The sequence below is a fragment of the Lithobates pipiens genome, unplaced genomic scaffold (assembly GCF_037356315.1).
Source record: "Lithobates pipiens isolate NorthernLeopardFrog02 unplaced genomic scaffold, aLitPip1_a1.2 Scaffold_23, whole genome shotgun sequence".
Taxonomy (NCBI): Eukaryota; Metazoa; Chordata; class Amphibia; order Anura; family Ranidae; genus Lithobates; species Lithobates pipiens.
Window position 1 is genome coordinate 280,436,369 of NW_027507785.1, and position 27,748 is coordinate 280,464,116.

Sequence of the window (27,748 nt, forward strand, 5' to 3'; positions counted from 1 at the left end):
ACCTGTGTAGTAAAGCTAAATAGTCAAGTATTGCATAGCTAAACTGCTTTACAAAACATCTAGTAGCATGGATTTAGAAAACATTATATACAACTTACAGTGCTACACAAAAATAAAATAAATTAAAAACTAATAGTTCATACAATAATAACTGCAACCAATTGAGTGCATTAAATCAATGATAAAAAAAATTCATAATAAAATGATATGCAGATCAAAAAGGTGCATCAAATCAATACATCATTAGTTCATCAAACAAACAATATAGAAAAAATAATAATATATGAAAAAGAAATAGATTATGCAAAATAAAACCAGTAAATAATAAAATAATCCTAAATCTATTAACCCATGCAGTGTGTAAACAAACATGTTCCATAAAGTGGGAATGTGATAGCAAGTCTTCAATGTAGTGTCTGTTTTCACAACCTTCAGGATGCACACCAGTGGTATAACTCACTTACTAGAATTGGTTGACCACTTGTTACAAAAATGGTCAAACAGCGCAGGATAACATTGCTCAAAAATCCCTTGGTTCCTACGATCTTCATAGCACTCATGAAAAGAAGGTCCCATTCAAAATAATGCAAAAGGAAAAAGGCTCATAGCGTAAAAATTCTTCTTTAATAAAAAAAGGTCATATTAAAAACAATCCAGGGGCACTCACAGTATGTTCAGTACAGCACTAAGGAACAGCTCGTCAAGACATAAATCGGGCACCAAGCCAATGCACTTCCTGCTCTGCGAGTGACCTCTTCTCAGTGTGCTGATATTGCACTACTCAGGCACCACCCAACACGTTTCGTCTATACAGACATCATCAGGAGCATGTAAACAAATTGGACTGGCCTCGAGGAATGCAATGTCAGCACACTGACAAGAGGCCGTTCGCACAGTAGGAAGCAGATTGGTGTGGTGCTTTATCTCTTAGCTACCAGTTCCTTAGTGCTGAGCTAAGCAACTCGAGTACCTCTGGATTGTTTTTAATTTGACCTTTAATAAAAGAAGTTGTTTTTGCTATGAGCTCTTTTTCCTTTTTTTGGAATGGGACCTTTTTATGAGTGTTATAAGATCGCAGGAACCAAGGGATTTTTAAGGAATGTCATGCTCCGCTCTTTGACCATTTTGTAATAAAAGTGAGTTATATCACTGGTGTGTAACCTGAAGGGTGTGAAACACAGACACTTGACTACAGATGACATGCTATTACATTTCTCACCTTGTGGAAGATGTTTGTTTACACACTGCATGGTTTAACAGACTTATGATTATTTTATTCTATACTGGATTGATTTTGCACAATATATTACCCCTTTTCACTACGGTATATTTTTTATTGGATGAACTAATGATGTATTGATTTGATGCACATCATTATTGTTATGAATTATGATTATTTTTCGCTTTGATTTACTCATTTAATGCAGTCCTTTTGGTTGTAGGTATTATGGTATGAACTATTGTTTTTTTTATACATTATATTTTTTAGTAGTACTGTAAGTTGTATATAATGTTTATAAATATCATTCAGATATTTTTTTTACAGCAGCTTAGGTTGAGGGGGGCTTAAGCAGAGTGAAAAAATGTTTGTATTTGCTATCTAGCAGTGCACATTTGGGGTCTTTGTCACCCCCATCTAGCAGTGCGAATTCAGTAGAGTGAGGTGTAGTAGAGGTACTCACTGATCCAGTGCTGAATATTGCTTTAGAGGTTCCCTCTTCCCATTGAGTAAGGTGAGCCGATTAGAATGCCCTCTAGCGAATGGGTGTTCTAACCCTGCTGTGCTCTGCTGGGCAAATTTTGCAGGCACGAAGCTGCCTTCTTGGCCTTGTCTCACTGTGGTTTGCCTGCAGCCCTTGCTCCGTCATCTCACTCCCCTCTTTATTCCTCCCCTGTATGGGGATGTAGGGGGGTCAGATCACCCAAATCAAGTGTACGGAAGAACTGCTTTTGCATATGATTTGCTGGATGGTCAGCAGAATACGCAAAATCTACATCCTCTTGCATGCACCAGCAGGCCACGTACCTCAGAATTTTTAACAGTTAAGCTAATCCCAGCACTCTTTGAACCTAAACCTAAAATTTAAACTAAACCTTTACAAAATCTTTAACATTCATCCCCAACCCCTTCTATTCCTTTACATTTTAGTAACTTGCAGCGATTTTTTTTTTTTTTTTTTACGAGTAATGACCATCCTGCCTATTCAGGCTCAAATGTAAACCTAATATACGGAAATATATTAAGTAAATAGCCTCCTTTTTATAACATAACAGCACAAGAGGGGCTTAGACTAGAGCTATAGCTCATGCACGGTGATATAATTGAATTCCCTGTATCGGGTCTATCAGTTTTTAGGCACAAGCAGTACATTTTCTGGTTCATTTTGCCAACAATGCATGTTAGTAAAAAGTGCGCCTAGGGGAAAAAGCTTTCACTGTTTTATGTTATATATGGCCCTGAAAGCACAGTGCACAGAATGAGTCACTAAAGGGAATTTAAAGGTACTACAAAGACCATGCTACTGTGTGTGTGTTTTTTTTTACTGTTTTGTATGCAACTTTAACAAAAGTGACGCGTAGCTGCTATAAAACTACTTGGGGTTGATTAAGGTTCCGTTCACACATAGGCAATTTGAATCAAGGACAGAATAGATGCAAAACGCGGGACTTGTTTGCAATGCCATTATTTCCTAATGGCACCTCAAACGTGGTGCGATTCTGCCATGATTGCCGTGCTTCAAATCGTGCAAACCAAATCGCGCAAATCGCGTCGATGCGACGTGCGATTTGTCGGGCAACATACATCGCGTTATTTTTCACATGACAGAATCGCACAGCGTTTGGGGTGCCAGTAAAAAATAATGGCATCACAAACACGCCCCATGCTTTGCCATGATCGTGGAATCTCTGGCAGAATCTTGGCGTTTCAACCCACAATTCAAATCCCCTGAGTCAATTGAGCCTTACTAAAAACTGGAGAGTGCAGCTCTGCATAGAAACTAATCAGCGTCCAAGTTTTTCGTCAAAGCTTAAATGAACAAGCCGAAGTTAGAAGCTGATTGGCTACCGTGCACTTTGGACACAAAGTTGTATGACAAGTCACAGCCCATTGATATTAATGGAACCCGTTCAAATCTAGACAACTTGAAGTTGCAGTAACTTTGAAAAGGTTCCTGCACTACTTTGATGTGATTTTTATGCAACTTGAGTGTAAAAGTCTCATCAAAGTTGCACCCTAATGTTGCAAGAAATTGCGTGATTTTGGAATTGTACAAGTGTGAAAGGAGCCTAAATGGACTACCTTGCATCAAAATCTTCACATTACACCAGAAATGTCCTATTTTAACAAAATAACACAAAACAATGTGTGTGTATTTAAATGTACTGCAAGTAACCATCTGTGAACAGTAACAATTTTCTATAACTGTCAATTTCGGATCAGTATTAAAGCATATGTCAAGGCAAAATAGAACTAAACAAAAAAATGCAGTACATCTCTCCAATAGATGCACCTTTCCATGTGTTTTATCATTTAAAGACCCTATAAGTACAGAAAAATACCTCTAGATCTGCTAGAAATACATTTAGCTCCAGAAGTTATTTTAAACCAAAATAACAAACATGTCATACTTACCTGATCTGTGCAATTATTTTGCAAAAAGCAGCCCCGATCCTCTTTTTCTGGGGTCCCTCGCCGGTGCTCCAGGCCCCTTCTCTTCACCCATGGAGGCTCTCTCCCGAGCCGACACAGACTGGACTTATTAGCCCCGCCCCCCCCCCATCACGCCATTAAAATGACAGAAGCAGGAGCCAATGGCTGCCGCTTCTATAAATCTGGCCAAAGAGGGAGTCAGTGGCAAGAACCGCTGCTCACATCCACATCACTGGATCGGATCGGGCTCAGGTAAGAATAAGTGGGGGCTGAGGGGCTCCGGCAGTACAAAAGTTATTTTTACCTTAATGCATAGAATGTATTAAGGTAAAAATCCTTCAGGCTTTAGAACCACTTTAAGCTCTGTTATATGCCGAAAATACACATTTTTGTGGACTGAGTATCGTCAGCCCTGCCCAGCTGTCTCTGTTTAACATAAAGGTTATACATTTTGTAGTCCAAGATAAGAACTAGGGCAGCTCTTTGAGATAACACAGGAAATGTGCACAGGCACAGGACATCTCTGAATGTCTAACAAAATTTTTTTTTTGGCGCTTATGAAACAGATACATAACAAAATGCTTACAGTGGAATATTTAACAGTCAAAATTTACTGTGTAGCTGGCCATAGACGATTTGTTTTTTTTGTTCAGACTGCAGGCTAAACAAATAAAACAGATTCCTTAAGCCACTCAACAGAGGAATACCCACCCCAAACATTGTATTCTGGCAGGAAATACTGATTGAGAGCCAATTCACACTGGTGTGATGCCAGACATTGCATGTCATTCGCACCACATTGCTGTGCACATCACATGCATGGTCTGTGTGATGCCAATTTTAGCCATACAAACTGTATGGCTGAATTCGCATCACATTCGGAGCAAACTCATGCAGGACCCTTTTTTTTGGTCTGTACCAGAATCAGATCGCATGGATGTACACACCCATGCAATTAGATTCTGCAAATCGCACTGCATTTTGCAAACTGATTGCAGGCTGTCGTTAACATACACTCCGCAATCAGTTCACATGAACAGGTTTGCGATTTGTATGCGGTGTGAATATGCAGTGAATTCGCACCACATCTAGTGTGAACCGAGCCTCACAAACGTTTTCAACATTCTTGTTCGACAGAAGTCAATCTAAGGGTCAGCTTCTGTCAAACACATGAATCTAAAGTTTGTCAAAACCCTGCCAGCTTCAGGGTTTACATACACTTTAACAAATGCCACGTTTCCTGAACAATTCCACATGCTCCATTCTCCAAACTCTCAAGTAGTTGTGACAAATGGAAAATGACTCATAACAAGGCGAGTATGAAAGTGACAAAGTTAATGTGCAACAGTAATAAAAAAAAAATATGTTATTAAAACAACTTTAGGGGTGTAAAACATGGCAGTGTAGTGCAAACACATGCCTTATAAATTCCACAGACTGAACAACAAAACACGTACAATTCACAATCTTCACCATTGCTAAAAGATTTGCATTTAAGACAAAGACCAAAGGATCCGGACCACCATCCTCCAGCTGCTGCATGACTGACATCTGGGATGGACGCTCTTCAACTGCATAATCTGGGAGAAAAACATGTAGGAATTCATTAGTATTGAGCTTAGTATAAACTGTTTTCAAATACAATTCAGGGCAAAGTAGAGTGTTTTGTATACATTTTGCCATTTATTTTATTTTTATATTCAGCATGGAACCTAATGGGTCAATCCTCTGCATTGTATAAAAAGGTCCTGTCCTCTCTGATGCTCCTCTTCTTCCACAATCCCCAATCTATCTGCTAATAGAATAGAGGCTAGGGGGACAGACTGTACATGCTCAGTTTGGTGTACTGCTAGAGAGTGCACGTGATCAGCACCGGGCCAATCAGCGCTGTCCAGACAGAGTCAGGGGTCCTGCAGCCTTATAGGACAGTTAGAGGATAATGAAATCTCCTCCTACAAGGTTTAACCAGACACTGATAGAAGTCACATGATAGCTCTAATGAAAAAAATATTTAGCAGTTTATATTTCCTAAAACAATTGCATTTCCATGTTCTGTATACTGTGGGAAACCAGATAAAGTGAATGCAGGGTCCTGGTTTTAGTAACACTTTAAGAACCAAACAACACCGTGACAGGGTAAAATGAAACAATGGAATTAAAGAGTGTTACTAAAACTAGCAGAAACACATTATTTCACCTCAAACCAATTCTTTGGTAAAGTAAAAAAATTATATGCAGCACATCAAACAAGCAGAGCTGTCAAACTATTCTCAGTATCTCCATGAAAAACATTACAGTACAACTAATAAACATTAGTAAACTGGTTCTGCATATTACGAACACCTATGCATGTGACAAGTGCTTATAAAAACAAGATGTTAAACACACAGTGTAGAGGCAATGCCAGAAGCGAGTGAACCATCATTTATTGTCATACAAGCATTACAGGAATAGAGCCTTATATGCTGCACTTTCCTGCACTGCGAGTATCTACAATGTTCACGGATCAGGTATTTATGCAGAAGAGAAGAATGTACCCAGGGTTTCCAAAGTGAAAGTATTTATAGATCAGCAAAGATCCCAAGAATGGCTCTACATGATGTAGCATTATATGAAGAATTCCCTTAGTATGGTAAAAACAAAACAATCCACGGATAACCCGCAAAGCCTGAGGGTAAGACGGAATTACAGTGACCATTTCAAGACTAAGAAACTACAAGGTGAGAAGTTGCTTAGGAAGACACAGAGTTGTAGGTTTTTCAAGTATTATATGTGTTAGGTGGGCCATTCATCTTTGGGGGCCTATGTTCAATTCTCTCAAAACTTTTTAGTATACTATTTTTGCAACTCTGAAGGATTGAAATATTTTGCATATGGAGGAGATCAAGTACTTTGGACTTGAACTTCAAATACTCAGAAGATTATGTTCATCAAGCAGATGTAAAATGTAATGCCTTAAAATCCCCAAATCGTTCACATCCACCACAAACGTAGGCATCATTTTGGGTTGGGAGTGAGCATTAAAGTGGATGTAAACCCCATTCATGAAATTTGAGCTGGGCACACATCTGTGGTGTTTTCTTATCTCTCTTCAAACATTAAGTCCCCTGGCTTTCTCCTGCTCTGTTCCTCTGTTATTAGCAAGTTCTCTAACTGTGATAAAATCAGGCTGAAATTTGTGTCAGGGTGGGTGCTATAAATAGATTAGCAGAGAGCTGGTCTAGTCACAGCTCAGCTCTGCATTGTTTTTTCCTTCTTCTGCCTAAGTGGAGATGGGGTGTGTGCCTTTTCTCCAATCAGCTGTCTCGCAGTGTATGACAAGAATCCACACCCACAGGTGAAATCAGGAAGAGAAAATTCTAACAGGACGTGCACCTTCTTAACTGTATATAAAGCTGAAGACAGCAGATATACATGTAAAATGTATGTACGAGGATTTGTTTCAATTTTGTGTATCATCTGGGGCTGTTCACTTCACTGTGTATATGTGAGGGTTTACATCCACCTTAACATTGAGTGGCCCCATATATGCATCCATATGGAAAAGTTTACTGCACACTGACTAAAATGTTCTGGAAAGTTCCAGACGCACTTTACCATCGGAGGGCCCCCCTCCACCTCAGTGGCATTTCGATTTTCCTAAAGAGCTAGGGGGTGGCTACGGGAACGGGTTAAAGTAGTGCAAGGTTAAACCACAAATGTGAAAGGGGAGGAATAAATGGCAAGAATAAATTTGTTGAAGTCAGACAGGTGAACAGTGATTTTTACTTGGCTATAATGTGCAAGTTTGTGGGTATAAAGCTGAACACTGCAAGAAAAAAAAAAAATACCTCCTTTGACTCCAGTGGAGATGAGGATAGGGGGAAGACCATCCTCTGGGATAAGGTTCATTGCACTGCCCACTTGTGTTATACTGCCACAGAATCCAGATATATTCTCAGCCTGCATGTAAACACAAAGATTAAATAAAGAATAAGTTGTGATTTAGCCAGAAACAAAAATATATTAACAATGTTGATAATTGTATTAATTTATCCCACATAAAATAAAATAAAATAAACCAACGACTTTATTCAATTGTGGGAGAAGTAATCATGAAAGGAAAGCAAACTTAAATTGTATGTACGGTCATTTTTTTTTAGTTTTGGAAAGATTAGGGAATGGTTCAGACCCCAATGAGATCTCCCTTCGCCTGCCTGTTCCAAAGAAAAAGCAGGAAACAAGAGGCGATCACTTCAAAGAAAATATTTCCTCTTAGGGGTCATAGATTTCCTCATTTCAAGATTTTTCCCCCACTACTCATTCTTGTGAAAATTCAAAAATCTTGGATTTTCCAACATTTTCTGTACTGTACCAGGGTAAATGGTTAGGAGGAATCTGCCAAGCAGTAATACAGTTCTGACAAAACTTTTTTAAAGCGAGTGGAATGAGTTAGCACCTCTGTCAATATTTTACTGCTGTCTTGGTCCCCACTTCACTGCCCTGTTGACCAGAGTGACAGGGTAAGAAAGTGAGAAAAACTTCCCCAATGTGGATGCAAACAATAAAAGCCTACAGAGGTTTTAATCCTTCTTTATTAGTGGCCGAGTCCCTGTTTGAGCCTCACTTCATTTCCCATTTCCGTGACTACTTCACCAAGTGTGAAGTTTGAGAAATCTTCCTCAAAGAAGAAACAAACTGAAAAAAAAATAATTATGTTTCCTTTTAAAAGAGAAGTTTGTTTTTAGGGTGGAACATGTAAGATGTTCACAATGCTGCAGCCATTGCCCCCCCCCCCCCCTCCCCGACAGCAGTATGGGGAGAAGTTCCCCGTACTAGCTGTCTGCTTTTGAAATCAGAGCGGCCGTTTGGGGCTCCACCCACGCAGCCGCATCATTCATACACTCATACAGAGCTCTGTGCATGAACGACCTACAAGTCCCAACGTCCTTTGTGGATGTTGGCTTGTAGTTCCCAATGAACTACCACAGCGCTCCACAGCGTAGTCCATTGATTCTTCCTGTCGGTGTATCTGCTTGCCTGAATGGAATGTACGAGCACACAGATACACTAACAGGTCTGCAGGAGACCTGCATGGCACCAGAGATCTGTTGTAACCCGCTGGTGCGATGCTTTACAGGCTCCAAAAAAAATTTAAACCTGCAAAAAAATAAAAATAAATCTGCATTTTTTTTTATTATTAAAAAGTGAACTTATCCTTTAATGTCACACTGGGATTTCTACTGACAACTACAGTCTTCAATTACACATCCTGTACATACAACGGACTATCATTTCCAACTAACTGGAGAATCTAATAACTAATTCTGGGAGGCATAGGAAGTGGAAACCATATGTGCACACCCAAGTATGGCATAGTTTGTATTTTGAACATTCAACCCATCACTGGTATGTTAGCTGGACACACTACTCTTGCAGCTGCCACAAAACTTCAACCTGCCTCTGAAGAAGGGGAGTTGCTTGGGGTGGATTTGTTGGCATCGTCTGCAACTGTCAAGTTTCCAGCAGGTGCTGCATTTGCTTTCCCTCCGTCTGCGGCCTCTCCATTAGGTAAGATACCATCAGCAAACCAGACTCGCCTTTGCTCTCTGGACTGTGACCCTACAAAGAAAATATGACAATGTTTATTTTTTTTATCTTTCACCTGCCAGGATAAATTCCATTACACAGGAGGCCTCAATTCTTGTTACAGCCAAAATCCAGTAATTCAGTCACTTTGTAAAATATGCTGGTTTACTATGGGTTAGGTCCAACAAGGTGTTTGTCACCTCCTGGGCCTCTCTGTTATTTACAATTGACAGTTTTACCAAGTACCGGGAGTACAGCTATCATTATACTCCCAACACGCTAACAGGAGGAATGCCGTCTTCTCATACACAGCATCTCTGCCCACCCCTCCCCTCCCTCTGCTGTCCATTCACAGGAGCCATTGTATTTTGTGAATTAGTTCACATAATACAAAGCTACATGCAACTCTGAAGCTGCTGCAGCAGAGACCAGGAGTTTGCGCATTGGAGCTCCGAAAGTATAGTGATAGCTGTACTCCTGGCACTCAGCAAAAATGTAAACTGTAACGTAAAATAAGTACACAAGGTAGCATGTACCTCGTTGGACTTAACCTATAGTAATCCAGGAGGTTTTACAAAGAGGCTGCATCTATATAAAATAACATAAATCAATGCAGGTATGTGTATATTAAAAATGGAACCATTGCTAAATGCATATAGTGTAATTTTGGATTGGTAACAACTTCCTTTAATCCCTTGTACATTAGAACTCTGACTGGATAATTAGGTGTGTTGCATTTACAATGGCTTATAAAGATCCTGCTGATAGGAGGAGACAGCAGAGAGAAGAGCTCATCAGTCTGTTGCTGCTCCTTTATTGCCCCATTACAGGCTGGGGACAGGGAGGTGACACCCACCGGAAACTCTTGGAAAGAGACGTCTGGTGGATTTTCAACCTTCATAGCAGATTTCCTACAGGCCTGAACCACAAGTATGATGTGAAACTTTTCCTGAAGTAGTTTCTAGGCATAGAAAGCTGCTTTCCCTGGGGGCACCTGTGCAGTCCCACTGCTGCATCCATTGACACAGACAGAAGGACTCGGCCCCTCCCCCTGCTTCACATGATTTCATTGACAGCAGCAGGAGCCAATGGCTTCTGCTGCTATCAATCTGTCCAATGAGGAGAGAGAGAGCAGCTTGAGCCGCTGTACTTGTCCACATCGATGGATCAGATCGGGCTTAGGTAAGAAAAAAAAAGAGGAGGCTGCAGCACAGGTGGTTTTCCACCTTAATGTATAGAATGCATGAAGGCAAAAAAACTTTGGAGGCTTTACAACCACTTTCATAGTTAAAATCATATAATTCAACATTGTATTTTATTGATTGTTTTTACTAGCCTACTATTTTCTGCATGATCTTGAAGTCTCTTCTTGAATTCTGTGTATTTATTACACCCTGTGGATTTGAACTGCTGTGTCACAGAATTCACAGAGCCTGCTGTTGCCTGCTATGTCTGTATTTCAGGAGGTGGAGTCAGTACAGCAATCGCATTTTGCAGACAGCAAGGTATCATGGGATATGTAGTAGGAACAAATAAGAGGTAAATGACCACAGAATCCAAAAACATGTACAACTTTTATTGGTCTATATCAAAAATAAGAAAATGTAAAAACCTGACTGCACAAGAAGTTCTCCTTGCGCAGTCAGGCTTTTATATTTTCCTATTTTTGATATACACCTATGAAAGTTCTACATCTTTTTTACCTCTCATTTTTTCCTGCTGATCTCGGAGGCGAGCTGGGCCAGCACCTCTGCTTTTGGATGCGAGATAAGGCCGACCTGTGCTCATACCTTGTTCACCCTCTGTTGGACTATGGGATATGTAGTCTTTAGAAATCAAAGATAAACAGCAGAGGGGCAAAGCATGCAAGGAGTCCAGGACGTTGCGGAAAGATAACTAGCAAACAAGCAGCGCTCACACCATGAAAGAAGAATTTCAAGAAAGCTTATATTGGATGCTGATGTTGTAAAATCAACATGTATGCTGTGACTATAGAACAACTTTATTTTCTTCTAGAATATCAAACATAGAACGATTAATGCCTGGTACACACGATGAGATTATTTTTATTTTTTTGCATGGTAGTCTCATATCGAAAATGAAGAGTTTACGAACATTCTCAAAAATGAAGAGTGATAAAAATTCAGAAGTGATGCAATGTGTTGTATTGCAGTGGTCACCAACCCTGTCCTCAGGACCCATTAACAGGCCAGGTTTGCAAGATAACTAAAATACATCACAGGCGATACCATGTGCTGCTCAGTGATTGCAGTATTCTAGTCTGTATCTCCCCAAGGTAATACTTAAAACCTGGCCTGTTAGTAGGCCCTAAGGACATTGTTGATGACCACTGTTGTATTGTATTTTCGAACGACAAATGTACTGATTAACATCATGTCAACCAGAGCACGATATAAGTTAGCACAATGGCACGGCTGGGTCAATGGGCGTATAGGTACGTCCCCTTTAAGATGCGGCATTATGGGAGAGCGCGCGTGCTCCATGACCACGGGTCCCACAGACTCTATATCCACTGGGTGCCCGCGATTGTGTCACGGAGCAGAAGAACGGGGAGATGCCTTTGTAAACAAATAATTTCCCTGTTCTGCCTTGTGACATGACAGAGATCACTGCTCTCTTATTGGGAGCAGTGATCGCTGTCATGTTAGTAGTAGCCCAGCCCCCCCCCCCCCCAGTTAGAATCACTCCCTAGGACACGCTTAACCCCTTGATCAGCCCCTAGTGTTTAACCCCTTCACTGCCAGTGTCATTTACACAGCAATCAGTGAATTTTTATAGCACTGATCGCTGCAAAAATGACAATGGTCCCAAAATAGTGTAAAAAGTGTCCGATGTGTCTGCCATAATGTCGCAGTCACGATAAAAATTTCAGATCGACACCATTACTAAAAAAAAAAAATATGAATAATAAAAATGCCATAAAACTATCCCCTATTTTGTAGACGCTATAACTTTTGCGCAAACCAATCAATATACGTTTATTGCGTTTTTTTTTTTGTTTTTTTTTTAACAAAAATATGTAGAATACATATCTGCCTAAACTGAGGAAAACATTTGTTTTTTTTTATATATTTTATTATAGCAAAATGTAAAACTTATTTTTTTCAAAATTGACGCTTTTTTTTGTTTATAGTGGAAAAAATAAAAACTGCAGAGGTGATCAAATACCACCAAAAGAAAACTCTATTTGTGGGGAAAAAGGACGTCAATTTTGTTTGGGTGCAACATCGCACGACCACGGAATTGTCAGTTAAAGCGACGCAGTGCCGAACCGCAAAAAGTGCTCTGGTCAGGAAGGGGCTAAATCCTTTTGGGGCTGAAGTGGTTAAATGAAAATTGTGCGATAATTTTCTTGCTAGTCTCATCAGATAACATCAAATAAACTGTCATGATTGGCTCTGGAAAGCTGTGTACTAAAGATCACATTATCTTACGATCACTTTGAAAGCAGTAATTTTCGTACAATTTTCCGATTGTGTATACGAGCCATTAGTCTTTGAATCTCACAACCAAAATAAATACACAGGTTTGCAGCTTTTGCACTCTGTATCCCGATGAATTAATTGTGTATTTTGCCTGGAGTTCTCCTTTTTAGGCTAAGATTTTTACCTAACCACTGGTCCATGTCTGTAGTTTACCATAGAGAACCCTGCAGGCCTGATGGCCCCCCGGATGTTGATGTTATGATGTCACGCCTGGCCTCTGCAGTTTATAAAATGCCAACGCCTCGGATGGGAAGCCAGGATCGTTTTTTTTTTTTCTTTTCAGGCTTCCCAGCCTAGAGGCGAGATGTAGGGACTTATTGACCCCAGATCTCACTGTAAAGAGGACCTGTCACACACTATTCCTAATTACAAGGGATGTTTACATTCCTTGTAATAGGAATAAAAGTGATTAAAAAAAAAGTAAAAAAGAAAGTGTCAAAATAGAAAAATAAAAGTAAAATAAACAAACAAAAAAAAAAAATGTAAAAGCGCCCCCGTCCCCACGTGCAGAAGCGAACGTATACATAGGTTGCACCCACATATGTAAACGATGTTCAAACCACACGTGAGGTATCGCCGCAAACGTTAGAGCGAGAGCAATAATTCTAGTGCCAGACCTCCTCTGTAACTTTAAACAGGTAACCTGTTGCCTATGTGGATTTTTTTTTAAGTACCAAAGTTTGGCGCCATTCCACGAGTGTGAGCAATTTCAAAGCATGACGTTAGGTATCTATTTACTTGGCGTAACATCATCTTTCACATTATGCAACAAAAATTGGGCTAACATTACTGTTTTTTTTTTTTTTTAAATGCAGGAAACTTTCCCCCAAAAAAGCACATTTGAAAAATTACTGCGCAAATACCGTGCGAGATACAAAGCCATTTTATTCCTTACAGTCTCTGCTAAAACAACATCTATAACATTTGGGGGTCCTGAGTATTTTTCTAGCAAAAAAAAAAAAGATTTTTACATGTAGGAGCGAACTGTCAGAATTGGCCGAGTGGTTAAGCACCTATGCTGGAGAGGGTATACAGGCTGGCTTTACAGCAAGAAGTTCCAGACAGTGGAATACAAACAATGATATGGAGTAGTGAAAAGCCTCTGGGGAAAGAATGGAATGTGAGGAAATGACACACCTTACATGGAGGCTGGAATTACAAGAGCTGCGGGAATGTACTCCCCTCTCAACAAGCAGCAACAAAAACATAATAATCATGAACTTTGCTTAAAGTTTTTGTTACCGCTTGTTAGAAAATAACGTTAGAAAAATAAAGTGTATTTTTTACAAATGTTCTAAAATGTATTACTTTTGAAGAAGTGGGATCCTCACCTTCAGTTCCCGGATGCTTCAGAACACCCACAGGAACCATAACAGTTGGAGGCGGGGAGCTGAGAGCACCTGATGCCTGGGCCTGCTGCATAGGGGGGATGGTGGAGCAGTACTCCGCAGGGTTGTTTGGGTTTGGGCTCTGCACTGATGCACTGAGCATGTTTTCCCACGCTTGAGCTGAAATACACAGTGAAAGCAATCGGGAATAAAAAAAACAAGGTTTTATTTACAAAATGAGTGTAGCACAGGAAAGTCATAAAACCAAAAGGTATTCACATGTCTCATCTCATCAGATATCCCAAAAGGAAGAGGGTCATTTCTCATTTTATCCCTCCAGCCAGATGGACATACAGAGTACCTGTTTTATAGTGCAAATATATAGCCTATTATAAAACAATTTATTCCAAACTGCATAGAGCTGTTTCAGGCTATTTGGCCATCATCAGTGTATTGTATAGAAATCGTGACTTTATGGCATATAACCATACAGGATATGAGTGAGGGCTTCTTCTATGATTCTAAAGGATATATTTTTTTTTTATAAAAATATATACATTTTCCCTATGAGCAAATGAACAGCATGGAGGAGCTGGAACAGCTATGGTTATGCTGAGCTATCATGAACACACAGCCGCTGTCGCAATCTCACATCAATCATCAGGAGGAGAGTTAAAGCAATTATAAAGTCATATATATCTATCTCTCTCTCTAAAATTATATATATATATATATATATATATATATATATATATATATATATATATATACATATATACACACACATATACATATACACACACACACACACACACACATATATATTTATTACACACATATACACTTTTTTTTTATACCTTAAAGTGGTTGTAAAGGCAGAAGGTTTTTCCTCTTAATGCTTTCAATGAATTAAGATAAAAAACCTTCTGTGTGCAGCAGCCCCCCTTATACTTACCTGAGTTTACTTATCTCTATCCAGCGATGTGCACGAGTGCCTCGGCTGCCTGGGACTCTTCCTCCATATTGACCGAGACATAGCAGTGGCGCCATTGGCTACTGCTGCTGTCAAAGTCAGTTAGCCAATCAGGAGAGCGAGGGGGCAGGGCCGAACTGCGGCTCCGTGTCTGGATGCAGCTCGGCTTGGGTGCCCCCCCATAGCAACCTCCTTGGTCTGGAGGCACTCAACAGAAGGGAGGGGCCAGTAGCACCGAAGAGGGACCCGAGAAGAGGAAGATCCAGGCTGCTCTGTGCAAAACCACTGCACAGAGGAGGTAAGTATAACATGTTTGTTGTTTAAAAAAATAAAATAAAATCACAAGACTTTAGTAGCACTTTAATCCTTAGAATGCATCCCCCTGTCAGAACACAGCAGGGGAGATCACTGTGATCGGGAACATTGAATAGTTAGTACAGTGGCTCCAACCTGAGCTGTCAGTTGTTTTTTCATTTAACCCGCTAGGTTGAACGAAAATAGACTAGTATTGTGTACAAGGCTTAGGGCTCAGCCAGCATCCCTTTCTAATTGTACACTCTCCTTTAGCTCTACCAGAACTATGCAGTGCAATGGCCTATCTGGATGCAAAATGAATTGATAGTTTGGGGGGTCTCCTATTATACAGCTTTGGTAAATCTAAAGTAGCTTGTACAAATATTTCTAGTCAGATGTGTAATGTTAAAAAAAAAAAAAGGAGATTGCAGACAGTGTTCTTCTACACAGTAGGATCATCTGTGTGTTCCTGTATAGCAGAGGCTGCACTCACCATTGATGAGCACCGAGTGGCAGATAACACACACTCTGGCCTCCTTCTTATCCATGTATAGTAGCTTGCACTTGAGACTGCAGCAGGCAGCACAGAAAACCTTCAGATGAGAGAAAGTGTTAACCAAAAAAAAGAAATAAAAAAACTTGGAACTAAAAAGGCAAAACATTTTTTTTCCATTTTGCATAAAATAAAAGGCAAAAGTATAACACCTGCCAGTTTTTTTTTTTTTTTTTTTTTTACTATCTGTGTCCCATTGGGGAGATTTATCTTCCCTTCCTGCCCCACAACCAAAACAAAGTGGAAATCTCCCTGATTAATGCTAGGGGCCATAGCCGCTGGCAATAATCGCATGCTAGAAATCCAACATGGTGGTTGTACTCACCTTGATCGATAGATCAAGGTGGGTACAATCAGCCTGCCCATAGATGGATCGAATATCGTGCGGGCTCTGCTGAAATGGCCATAAATTCACACTTGTGCATTGCAGACATCACATGCAATTTGCAAGCCGCTTCAGGGTGTTAATCTAACATTGACCCCCACAGCATATTGCATGCGATTGCAATGCTGTGCAAGAAACGCACAGGATTCCTTGCGTTTTCCGCATTGCATCAGTGTGAACTAGGGCTTAAAAAAATGTCTGAAACAAATTGGTAGTTATTAACCCTAAGGCTGCTTTTTTTTTTTTTTTACACATCAGAGATGCAGAAATAGAAGCATGTCCAGCAGCGCCAGCAGATGTGTTCCAGGACCAATAGATATACAAGAGGGAGCTGGGTAAAATGGTGCAGCAAAATGCAAAATTACTCTGCCGAAAAATTCAAATGCAAGTTTTAATCTTCAGCAGACCTGCAAGTGATAGCCAAGATCAAGACTAAAAACTTCAGTTGGCTTCTAAATTATTTGCTTTTTTTTTTTTTTCTGCTGCTATTAATAAAAGCATGCATTTGCCTAGCTCCATAAAAAATATGTCTGCTGGTTCCTAGATTGGCCACTAAATTTCAAATACATCTGTTCATCCTTACCCCTATTACAAATGTAAAAAATTATATTGGTGCGGAAGAAGTCTGTTCTAGATCTAATTACATGAAGTTTCTGGAGTCTTCATCCTATATAGGGTCATATTCCCAAATCTAAAGATAGCCTTATACACGTGTATGAGAGCTCACTGCGCAGGTGCAGCAAGCATTGAAGTACATGTTGGCCTGAAGGTGGCTTCATGCTGAGATCAGTAAGCATCTGGATGTGGAATTTCTAGGTTAGTTTAAGTTAGGGGTCTAGGAATGGTCCAATGCAGTTATTTGCAAAAGTGAACTTGTCTTTAAACTAAAAATGCATGGCCTATTTTATACTAAGTCTGAAGCAAGTTAAAGTTGAGTGGAATTTTGCTACCGGAGTAACAAGACTACACATAATAGAAGATATTTGTTTTCCAGCAGTTACTATCCGGGTAAAGTATATCAGTCTTCCCATTTCCCTCAAACACTATTGGAGGCAGAAAAACGTATCCCATATGACTAAAGACATGAAAAGTCAAGGAGAGGTACAAAGCTCATCATGAATTTGTCAGACCTGTTAAATTCAGGTAAATGTTGAAATTTATGAGACCATGAACACATATAAACAACAATTTTAGTTCCACTTACCTTGCCGCAGGCTCTGCAGTGATGCCTCCTTTTGGTAAAGGTAAACCTGACCTCACACTTCATGCAGTTTGGTGCTTGAGAGTCAGGGACCCAGACTGGAGCCACCTCCCCTAGTGTTGTGAATGGCTTGGAGGTAGGAACTCTATACTGCCTAGCTAGGAGGTCATTATCAGGGCTATCTGGGGAAAGTGCAAGGCACGGGCTGTGGGGGCCCCTATAATCTCCTAGGAGGTCACCATTTGCATCAGTAACTGGGCTGCGTAGACCAGCTTCTTCATGAAGTGTTTCTGAGACCATGTTATCACTCTGATTTGACTTGTTTAACAGGTCATTTTTGTTTTTGGAGCCACAACCAGCATTGGGGGGAACTAAGTCAATATTTAATATATCAGATAATGGCTTTGGAATCTGCAGCTTCAGATGAGTTGGCTGCTTTGGACGCGCTCCACCATAGGGGACGCTTAGAGGTTGCATACTGCCAGCCGGTTTTGATGAGGTCTGCCCATGCCCTGGTGCCACCTGGCCACAGAGGCCATGCAGGTGGTTCTTCATTTGGTCTCCACTGATATTCAGCATAAGTCCACTTGCTTCAGCAGCATCGTCCTCCCTCTGCTGATCGTAAACACTGGTGTAATATTCAGACTTGCACTCTTCAATTTCTTTCTCCTCTGTCACAGAATCTTCTTTTGACGGCAAACTCTTTGGGTTATGAGCTACATTTGGGTTCTGCATTCCATAGGAATCACACCCATTGTACAATGACAGGTCTGCAACTGCATCAACATTAGCCAGACTCCTGTCCTCAGCGCCAACACTAACAGAGCTGTCCAAGAAGACATCATTACTCAATTCTTTGTTTTGATTGCATCCAAGACAAAGTTCGTCTTTTTCTCGATTCTCTTTAACTTTTATCACATTCAAGTCCCCATTAGTTACCAAAGACTCTGAAAAATGCTCCACCATGACTTTGGGAGATCTATCCTTTTGGACATCATTTAGAACAAGATGATCAACGACTGCTGGACTGACTTCATATGCGAACTCATTAGCAAGCTGGTTTTCTAGAGACAAAAATAAGGAGGTTTTCTGCTGCTTTTCATTGCAAATGGTATCTTCTGTTGCAGCACTAAAGAGATCTAGACCATCTAGTGGACGGAGATCTTTATTTTCAGTCTGTAAGTTGGGGACAGTTAGTATACTAGGAGAAAGCTGGAGACCATCAGACTCAGGAGAAAACTCAATAGATGGACTTTTATGGTCTTCAGCACCATCATCCATGAACGCACCAACATTTATAGTGTTCTGTTCCTTCATGGTAGCACAAACACTAATTTCATTATCAACAGAGGGATTAGGCACTGTTTTACAGTCAGCACTGTTTTGTGGTTGCTGCTTTGAGTCTAAACCATGAATCTGGCTTTGTGTGCTTTTAGAGTTAGCAAGAGACATACTTGTAGGGCTATTGCAAGGGGGTGAGCACATGCTCACATTAGAACCTTTAGTACAGCTAGTATTAAGGGTAACATCTGCTAAAATGGACTCCTCTCCGCAGTGCACAGTGGGGGTACTGCAAACATTTTCTGTCTGGTCTTTGCAGTCAGCCAGCTGGTCTTCGGCCATGTTGGTACCTTCCGTCACCATGACGGAAAGCTCTGAGGTTAGAGGTTTGATTTCTCCATTGGAACAGGGCGTTTTAGGTGTCAGGCGGGGTGATTGGTCTTTGAGGTGAGCCTCAATATCAATGATCGTCTTGGTGACATTGTCTAATGTCGAGTTATCAGTCAGACGGTGGGAAGGTGGATTGAGGATCTGATTCCACTTAGCATCCAGAAGCCTTGGCGAAACAGTCTCATCTGAAAAGAAAGGAACCAAATGATAAACTGAAATTTAAATATAGTTCACCCTTAAGAACATGTTTTACATCACACTGATATTTAGGGTTTAACATGAAACATGGTCGCATTTGCAAAACTTCCACATACCTGAATCATGCTATGCCTTTCCTGGAAATTTACAGAGATCCCACACAGTCACACCCTCTATTAAAGTGCTTGTAAAGGCTAGCTTTTATTTATTTTAAATAACGAACATGTTATACGTACCTCCTCTGTGCAGTTGATTTTGCACATAGCAGGCCAGATCCTCCTCTTTTTGGGTCCCTTTTCTATACTCCTGGCCCCTCCCTCCTTTGAGTGCCCCTCAGCCAGCACCTTGCTACAGGTTGTCACCCAAGCCGAGTCAGAGCTCTGTAAAGCCATTCAGACATTGAGCCCCGACCTGGCTCCAACCCCTCTCCCCTGATTGGCTGACTGACTTTGATTGACAGCCGCAGGAGCCAATAGCACCGCTGTTCTGTCTCAGCCAATCAGGAGGAGTGTACTGGATGGCTGAGGGGATTGTGGACATTGCTGAAAAGAGAAGGAGCTCAGTTAGGTAATTTGGGGATTCTGGGGAGGCTGCTACACACAGAAGGTTTTTTATCTTAATGCATAGAATGCATTAAGATAAAAAAACCTTCTGCCTTTACAACTCCTTTAAGAGGTATCTGTGAATCAGAAGATTAAACATCCCAATGTGGCACCACAGCAGAGGGACTCACAGAGCATCAGCACAAGTGCCGTGACTTTGCCATACTTTTAGTCTATTGTTTACTTCCTCTAGCTCCATAACAGAAGGTCCATAATTCCCTACGAACCTGATCTGAGATTTAAATACAGGAGCATATACATTGCACCTGTATGTACAGGTCATGGTTGCAATGCTCTGCAGGACTCAATGTAAATGTATTAATTAGTTCCCGACTGCGCTATAGCCAAAAGATGGCTACAGCACTGTCGTCCAGCTCTGGGAAGGCGTCTATGGATGTCCTCCCAGAACCAGGCCCCCAGAGTGCCCCCGACCAGGCCGATCTGTGATTGATGTGTCCTCCGGACAATCACAGCAGCCTTTTACCATGTGATCAGCTGTGTCCAATCATAGCTGATCACATGTAAAACTTGACAGATATCAGCATTCCTTTTCCTCATGCTGTGACAGCGTGAGGAAAGGAGAGTTGGTAACCAGCAATTCTGACAGGGGACATTTACACTGATAATCAGGTCACTGATTATCAGTGCTGCCGATCACTGCCTCCTCAACAGCATCACCGATCAGGGCACACATCAGTGAAGGAGAACATTTTATTTTTTGCAAAGTTTTATAAAAAAAAATTTTTTTCATAATTTCCAGTCTTTTTTCATTTGTTTCACAAAAAACACAGTGGTAAATACCACCAAAGAAAAGATCTATTTGACTCAAAAAAATTATAAAAATTTCATTTGGGTACAGTGTTGCATGACTGTGCAATTATCATTCAGAGTGTGACAGCACTGAAAGCTGAAAATTGGCATGGGCAGGAAGGGGTGGAAAATGTCCAGTACTGAAGGGGTTAAATGTATCTTTTTTTTTTTTTTACTTTATTAAAAAAAAAAAAAAAGGCAACAGTGTCTTTAAGAATTTGGAAAGAAGCAAGTCCTTTTATCCCAATTAAAATGGCTATCAAAATGATGCAATGATATTAACTGTTAGGAGGTCAGGTGGTGATGGAATGCGTCGGTTCTGCTGTGCAGAGGAGAATAGAAGGAAGAAAATAACGTGGAATAGTTAACCATAGCAAGCAGGTGCCAATAGTCACTTTTCAAGCACAGATTAGGCTTTAAAAACAGGCACCTGAAAGGACATTTTACTGTTCCTCCACTTTTTATATATCACCCCTATTGCTCTGACTGACCTAATAAAATGCACACAGCCAGAAACCTGCCTGATGGTTCCATGGCGCCTGCAGTCCCTCAGCATGTCATTCAACTCCTATCATGCATATTTATCACTGCAGCAAAAAAGGTACATTGTTGTTTTCAGTGAAAACTATGATGATGGCAATCACTACTTTCTGTGGAATAACCTTCAGTACAAAGTTGGGAGACAACACAAGGTTATAACGGCTATTTCTAGAAGCTGATTTTATGCAGGGTTGTAAATCTGTTGATAAGCCTTTAAGATTGTTTTATTAACGGCAAACTGGAGTTCCACACATGGGATTTCAAATCTACATACATAATGCTGATGGTTCTTTTGTGCGCTCACTCATCCTGCCAAGCAACACCGAAAAGAGTCAAGTAAAAGGGGGAAAAAATATAGTATTACCAGTGACCTGGAATACAACATTGAGATCAGCTTGACACATTTCAAACTGTTATTTTTACTTTGGATAAAAGGGGGTGAAGCAGCATTTCCAAAAGAACCGAAGTTCATCCAAGAATTCTGCCAGTCAAGATCTGTCAGCCTGTACACCTGTTTGTTCCAGGCTTTGCTCATTAGTGTCAGTCAATCTACTATACTACATGGTATATCTTGAGGAATACATTATGGAAATTAGGATTCACCTTCATCTTGAGGTTTAATGACCTTATAAATGCACTTCCCTTGCAGAATGCTAGTATATAGCTGGAAAATGTTCCTTCGCCCTCCTGAGGATCTCCATGTCCCGGTACCATCCAGCGTTTCCAGGTGTGATAAACACGTGCTATCAGTCACACCTCTTATATGTTGGATAGTAGTAGCGCCCAGAGCTCTTCAAGACAGTGAAGATTCCGCTCACTATATGGAGAAATAAGATTCAACCTCCTTTACAGGGTATTGTTGAACAGTTTCCACCACTGACAGGGTCTCTTTGGAGCATATGTAAAGGGTGCATTATTCTCTTCTCTACATCCGTTCAAATTACAGAATTTATAAAGTTTGTCTAAGCGGTCAGCAAACAGGGGGCAGAGAGCTGAAATTACACTCTACAAAGATAAGTGAAGGGAGCTCTGAGAGCTGATTGGAGCAAAGGCACACACCCCCCTTCATACAGCTCACAAGAACAGAGCTGAGGCTGTCAATCAGCTGGAGGTTCCTCCCGTCACTTTTTTTCTCTTAGTGTCAACAAAACTTGTTAGAAGTGATTCATACTGATAGCAAAAGGAACAAAGCAGCAGACAATTGAGACAAGTACACATTGTAGAACAGGGGTGCTCAACTTTTTGAAGAGCGAGGGCAACTTACTGTAAGTGATTTGGTAACCCAGTCACGGGCCATAATGAACTATGGGGTTTCACCTCCCCCATATCAAAAATGTAAACAAGCCCTTACTCCCACAGGACAAGCCCCCTATAAGGCTGCTGTGGTTTACCAGCACCCTTGGGGCAGAGCAGTGCGCCTGCAACTTTCCTGTGGGTTAGTTGCGCTTTGCTATAGACTTCTATTATCAGGATATATTAGAAGTCTATGGCTCAGTGCAGTTAACCTGCAGGAAAGCCGCAAGTGCACGTCACCTGCAGATCTGTGTGAAAGCAGCCCAATAACCCTTTTTTAAGTGTTAATATGCCCATTGCAAAAGTGCAGTCCTTTTCTTATTCCAGCTTCTGCTGACATCGCTCTGCTAGAAAGGCCCAAGGCTAGGTGCGCCTGGTATCACTCCCCCTGGGACAGGAGATGGCGGTACAGAGGAAGCATTGCCTTATGTGGCGCCTGCTCTCTCTGTGACCTCCTGCTTCCTCCATGCACTCTGATGCTCTGGGATGGCAGGTCAGCAATCCTAAGCTAAGCTGCCATTCCAAAGCATGGGCATGTGCTTCCCTGGTTTGAGGTCATGGGCCATATCAGAGGGCTTCACACGCCACTGGTTGAGAACCCTTGCTATAAAAGGATATGCTTTGTTCATATTTCATGTCTTAGGTTTACAACCACTTTAAAACAAGCTATAAGGAGGCAACATATCACCTCCCAGCCAACTGTCAAATGCCCTCTAAAAGGCATCAACCGCTAATTGCTTTTCAGAGGGTTAGCAATGCTAGCTACAAATGTAAATTGACAACACACAACATTTTTTGGGGAGAGGTGTCAGCCCTTCCAAGTGTCTTTTTGCTAAACTACTTAACTAGTCCCACACTAGGAACACTACAACATAAAGGCTAATCATTTAGTAGTCCATGATATGAACCTGGAGGGCTAAAAAGACTCATTACCATAAAAAAAGATTTGCAATACCAACATTTAAAATATATTTCTCTGAAGCACAAACTGAAACATGTGATATTGGTACCTTATATTCTTGTGGCAGACGATATATAAAAGAAAATGTTTCATACTGTACCTTCATTTTTTTCAAACTCATCTAAGACTTTGTCCAAGTTACATGATTCTTCCTCAAAATAGTTCTCCATTTGTTAAGAAACGTTCAGGCTTAGGTCTGGACCTGTAAAAGGAGTAACAATTAAAAGGAAATTACAATCGTTTTAAGTTACTATAAACATACATAATGCTACATACAGGTAGGAATGGCAGCCTGCATATTTAGTTCACGTTTCTAGTGAAGCTTAGCAAGACTGCTGGAACTGCAATGCAAGAAAGAGCTAGTTTTCATCCAAGAAAAATGCTTAACCACTTCAGATCCGCGCTATTGCCAAATGACAGCATTAGCGCGGACCTAGATTTCCGGGACTACGTCTATTGACGTCGTCCCGGTTACGAGCGGCCTGCGCGCCCCCTGAGGGGCGCGCGCGGCGCGCTCTGTGATCGGCGAGTCCGTGAGACTCGCCTGATCACCGATCCGTGTAAGGGGTCGATCCCGACCCCTTATCACGTGATCAGCTGTCAGCCAATGACAGCTGATCATGTGATAGAACGGAGCCGGTAATCGGCTATTATTCCTCCTCGCGCTGACAGCGCGAGGAGAGAAAAAAAAAGCCGATCACCGGCGGCCGTGATCGGGACATCAGTCCCGATCACGGCCATCAATACAAGGGACCACCTGCCACCTGCCTGTGCCCACCTGCCTCCCGCAGTGCCATCCTGAAGTTAAATAAAAGCAAAAGTAAGTGCCCCCCGTCAGTGCCCCCCGTCAGTGCCCATAGTGCCCACAGTGCCACCCACAGTGCCACCCAATCTGCCTCAAAGGTGCTGCACCCCAGTGCCGCCCATCAGTGCCCAGCAGTGCCGCCCATCAGTGCCCAGCAGTGCCGCCCATCAGTGCCCAGCAGTGCCACCTATCAGAGCCACCTATCAGTGCCACCTATCAGTGCCCATCAGTCCCATCTATCTGTGGTACCTATCAGTGCCCATCCGTGCCACCCATCCGTGCCACTTATCCGTGCCACCCATCCGTGCCATCTTATCTGTGCCCATCTTTGCCCATCAGTGCCGCCTTATCTGTGCCTATTAGTGCCGCCTTAACTATGCCTATCAGTGCCCACCGGTGCAGCCTATCAGTGCCCACCAATGCAGCCCATCAGTGCCCACCAATGCAGCCCATCAGTGCCCACCAATGCAGCCCATCAGTGCCCACCAATGCAGCCCATCAGTGCCCACCAATGCAGCCTATCAGTGCCGCCTAATCAGCGCACTTCAATGAAGGAGAAAAATGACCCGTTTGCAAAATTTTATAACAAACTATTAAAACATGATTTTTTTTTTTTTTTTTTGCATCTTTTTTTGTTTGTTTAGTAAAAAATAAAACTCCGAGCTGTAACTAAATACCACCAAAAGAAAGCTCTATTTGTGGGAAAAAAATGATAAAAATTTCATTTGGGTACAGTGTTGTATGACCGCGTAATTGTCACTCAAAGTGCATCAGCGCTGAAAGCTGAAAATTGGTCTGGGACTGAGGGGGGTTTAAGTGCCCAGTAAGCAAGTGGTTAAAGAAGTATTAAACCCAAACCTGTAATATATTGCAGTTTACTAATCATTAGACGTGGTGGCTGCATTCCTTTTTGTTTTCTTTGGATTTATATACACTAAGAAACTGAAGCAAAACTTCAGCTCAAACTTCATAATCAGTTACAGCAGTTTTTTTTTTCCTTTTTGGGATAAAGGTTTTGCATGAATAAATAGGATATAAAGACGATCATTTACACTTCCTGCTCACAGGTACAATCATCACTTCCCTCTTTCAACCCCACCACTATAGACGAGATTGCTAAACTACTTGCTAAAGTCCATCTTACCACCTGCCCTCTGGATCCCGTTCCCCCGCAAATGCTACGTTAACCCTCTGGCGCTATTCTACACTCTCTGACCCACATCTTCATTCTCTTCTGGCATCTTCCCCAACTCTTTAAAACATGCACTTCTCAGCCCCATACTTAAAAAGCCCTCACTGGACCTATCCAATCTTAACAACCTACGCCCCATCTCCTTGCTCCCCTTTTTAGCCAAACTCCTTGAATGTCTGATCTACAACCGTGAGTGTCCACCTTGCTGATAATAGCCTTCTTGATCCCCTTCATTCTGGATTTCGTCCTCAACACTCCACAGAAACTGCTCTCCTAACACAAACAATCTACTACGGCCAAAACCAATGGACACTATTCTTTACTCCTACTCCTGGACCTCTCTGCTGTCTTTGATATGGTTGACCACCCCCCTCTTTCTCAAAAAACTCCACGCTTTTCCGTGACTGTACTTTTTCTGCCCCTCAGCTCACTCCCTCTGTAGCCTCACGTATCACTAACTTACTATCCGATATATCAGTCTGGATGTCACACCACTTCCTTAAACGCAATCCATACAAAACCAAACTTATAATTCTTCCTCCCCGTCTGCCCGTTCATCTGATATCGCTGTCAAAAATTGATGACACAACAATAAGCCCATCCCCGCATGCCAAGGTTCTAGGTGTAGTCCTGGACTCTGAACTCTCCTTAACCCCCCTGACGGTATTCCCGAGTCTGACTCGGGGTGGATTTTTTATACCAAGAGCGGAACCCCCGAGTCAGACTCGGGACTGCATCGCTGGATCCAGGAGGAGGTTTACTTACCTTCTCCCTCGGATCCAGCGTTGTCTCCCCGCTGTACGAGCGAGCCGTGTCTCGCTCGATGCATTACATCGCCGATCTCCGTGCCCTGCGAGCGTTGCGACGCACGGGCACGGAGATCGGCGCCAAATTCAAAAAGTGAAACAAACAGTAAACATACAGTATAATGTAATCTTACAGATTACATTGCTGTATGTAAATATTTCACATCCCCGTTGTCCCTAGTGGTCTGCCCAGTGTCCTGCATGCAGTTTTATATAATAAAAACTGTTCTTTATGCCTGGAAACTGGAGATTGCCCATAGCAACCAAAACTGTCACTGTACATCAAAAATTATTTTAGACCAGCTAGAAAACAGCGATAATAAATTAGAATCACTCGCAGAATTGAGCGATAGCGATTTGTGGGGAGATCCGTCATCAAATACTGAAAAGTAATGACAGTGACAATTCTGCAACTGAGCAAATTTCAGTGTTTTTGATTTGATTACATTATTGAATAATTTGTATTATTGTTATATTATTATTTGGTACAATTATTTATAATTATTTATTATATTATAATTTATGATTTAATTTTTCAAACTTTATCATACCCGGGATGTCTGCTAGACTCTGGTTTAGACAGATTTAAGAGAGTTATTCCTAAGAATTGCAGGACTACAATATAAAACGCAAATTTTCATGCAAAATAATGGTACCGCTTTTAGCACCTAAAATCCGAAATAATCGTACCACCAGGGAGGTTAAAGCCCCACGTCCAATCACTGTCCAAATCTTGCTGCCTCAACCTCCACATCTCCAAAATACGCCCCTTTCTAACCAACGACACAACACAGCTCTTAATTCCCTCCATGGTCATCTCTCGCCTTGACTACTACAACTCCCTTCTCATTGGCTTACCTCTACGTATTCTATCACCTCTTCAATCCATCATGAATGCTGCTGCCAGACTCATCCACCTTACCAATCGCTTAGTGTCTTCTACCCTTCTCTGTCAATCCCTCCACTGGCCTCCACTAACACCCAACTAATTAAATTCAAAATACTAACAACTTCTTTTCATCCACAACTCAGCATCCAGCTACATCACTAAACCTAGTCTTTAAAAACCAACCTACTCGTTCTCTTCGCTTCTCTAAAGACCTCCTGCTCTCTAGCTCTTTGTCACCTCCTCCCATGCTCGCCTCCAGGACTTTTCCAGAACCTCTCCAATCCTATGGAACGCCTTACCCCAATCTGTCCGATTATCTCCTACTCAATTAGCTTTTAGACAATTCCTGAAAGCCCTTCTCTTCAGAGAAGCCTACCCTACCTACACCTAACAACTGTACTTTTATTTTCTCCATCAGCTCATCCCCCCCCCAGTTATTGCCTTTTGTTCCACTTGAGCCTCCCTTCTAGATCGTAAATTCTAACAAGCAGGGCCCTCTGATCCCTCCTGTATTGATTTGT

At 41.5% G+C, this 27,748-nt stretch overlaps 1 protein-coding gene across 1 annotated transcript in view; it reads right to left on the reverse strand.

Moving 5' to 3' along the window:
* ZFYVE9 (zinc finger FYVE-type containing 9) overlaps positions 1 to 27,748 on the reverse strand; it is a 134,298-nt gene that overhangs the window by 48,314 nt on the left and 58,236 nt on the right. Inside the window, exons 2-8 of the mRNA XM_077453333.1 lie at positions 23,636 to 23,737; positions 17,464 to 19,316; positions 15,815 to 15,914; positions 14,058 to 14,234; positions 9,093 to 9,253; positions 7,483 to 7,594; positions 5,110 to 5,232 (exon numbers count right to left, since the gene is read on the reverse strand). Of these exons, the coding sequence (XP_077309459.1) occupies positions 5,110 to 5,232; positions 7,483 to 7,594; positions 9,093 to 9,253; positions 14,058 to 14,234; positions 15,815 to 15,914; positions 17,464 to 19,316; positions 23,636 to 23,705 (2,596 nt within the window). The 5' untranslated portion in view covers positions 23,706 to 23,737. The remainder of the gene's footprint in view (positions 1 to 5,109; positions 5,233 to 7,482; positions 7,595 to 9,092; positions 9,254 to 14,057; positions 14,235 to 15,814; positions 15,915 to 17,463; positions 19,317 to 23,635; positions 23,738 to 27,748) is intronic.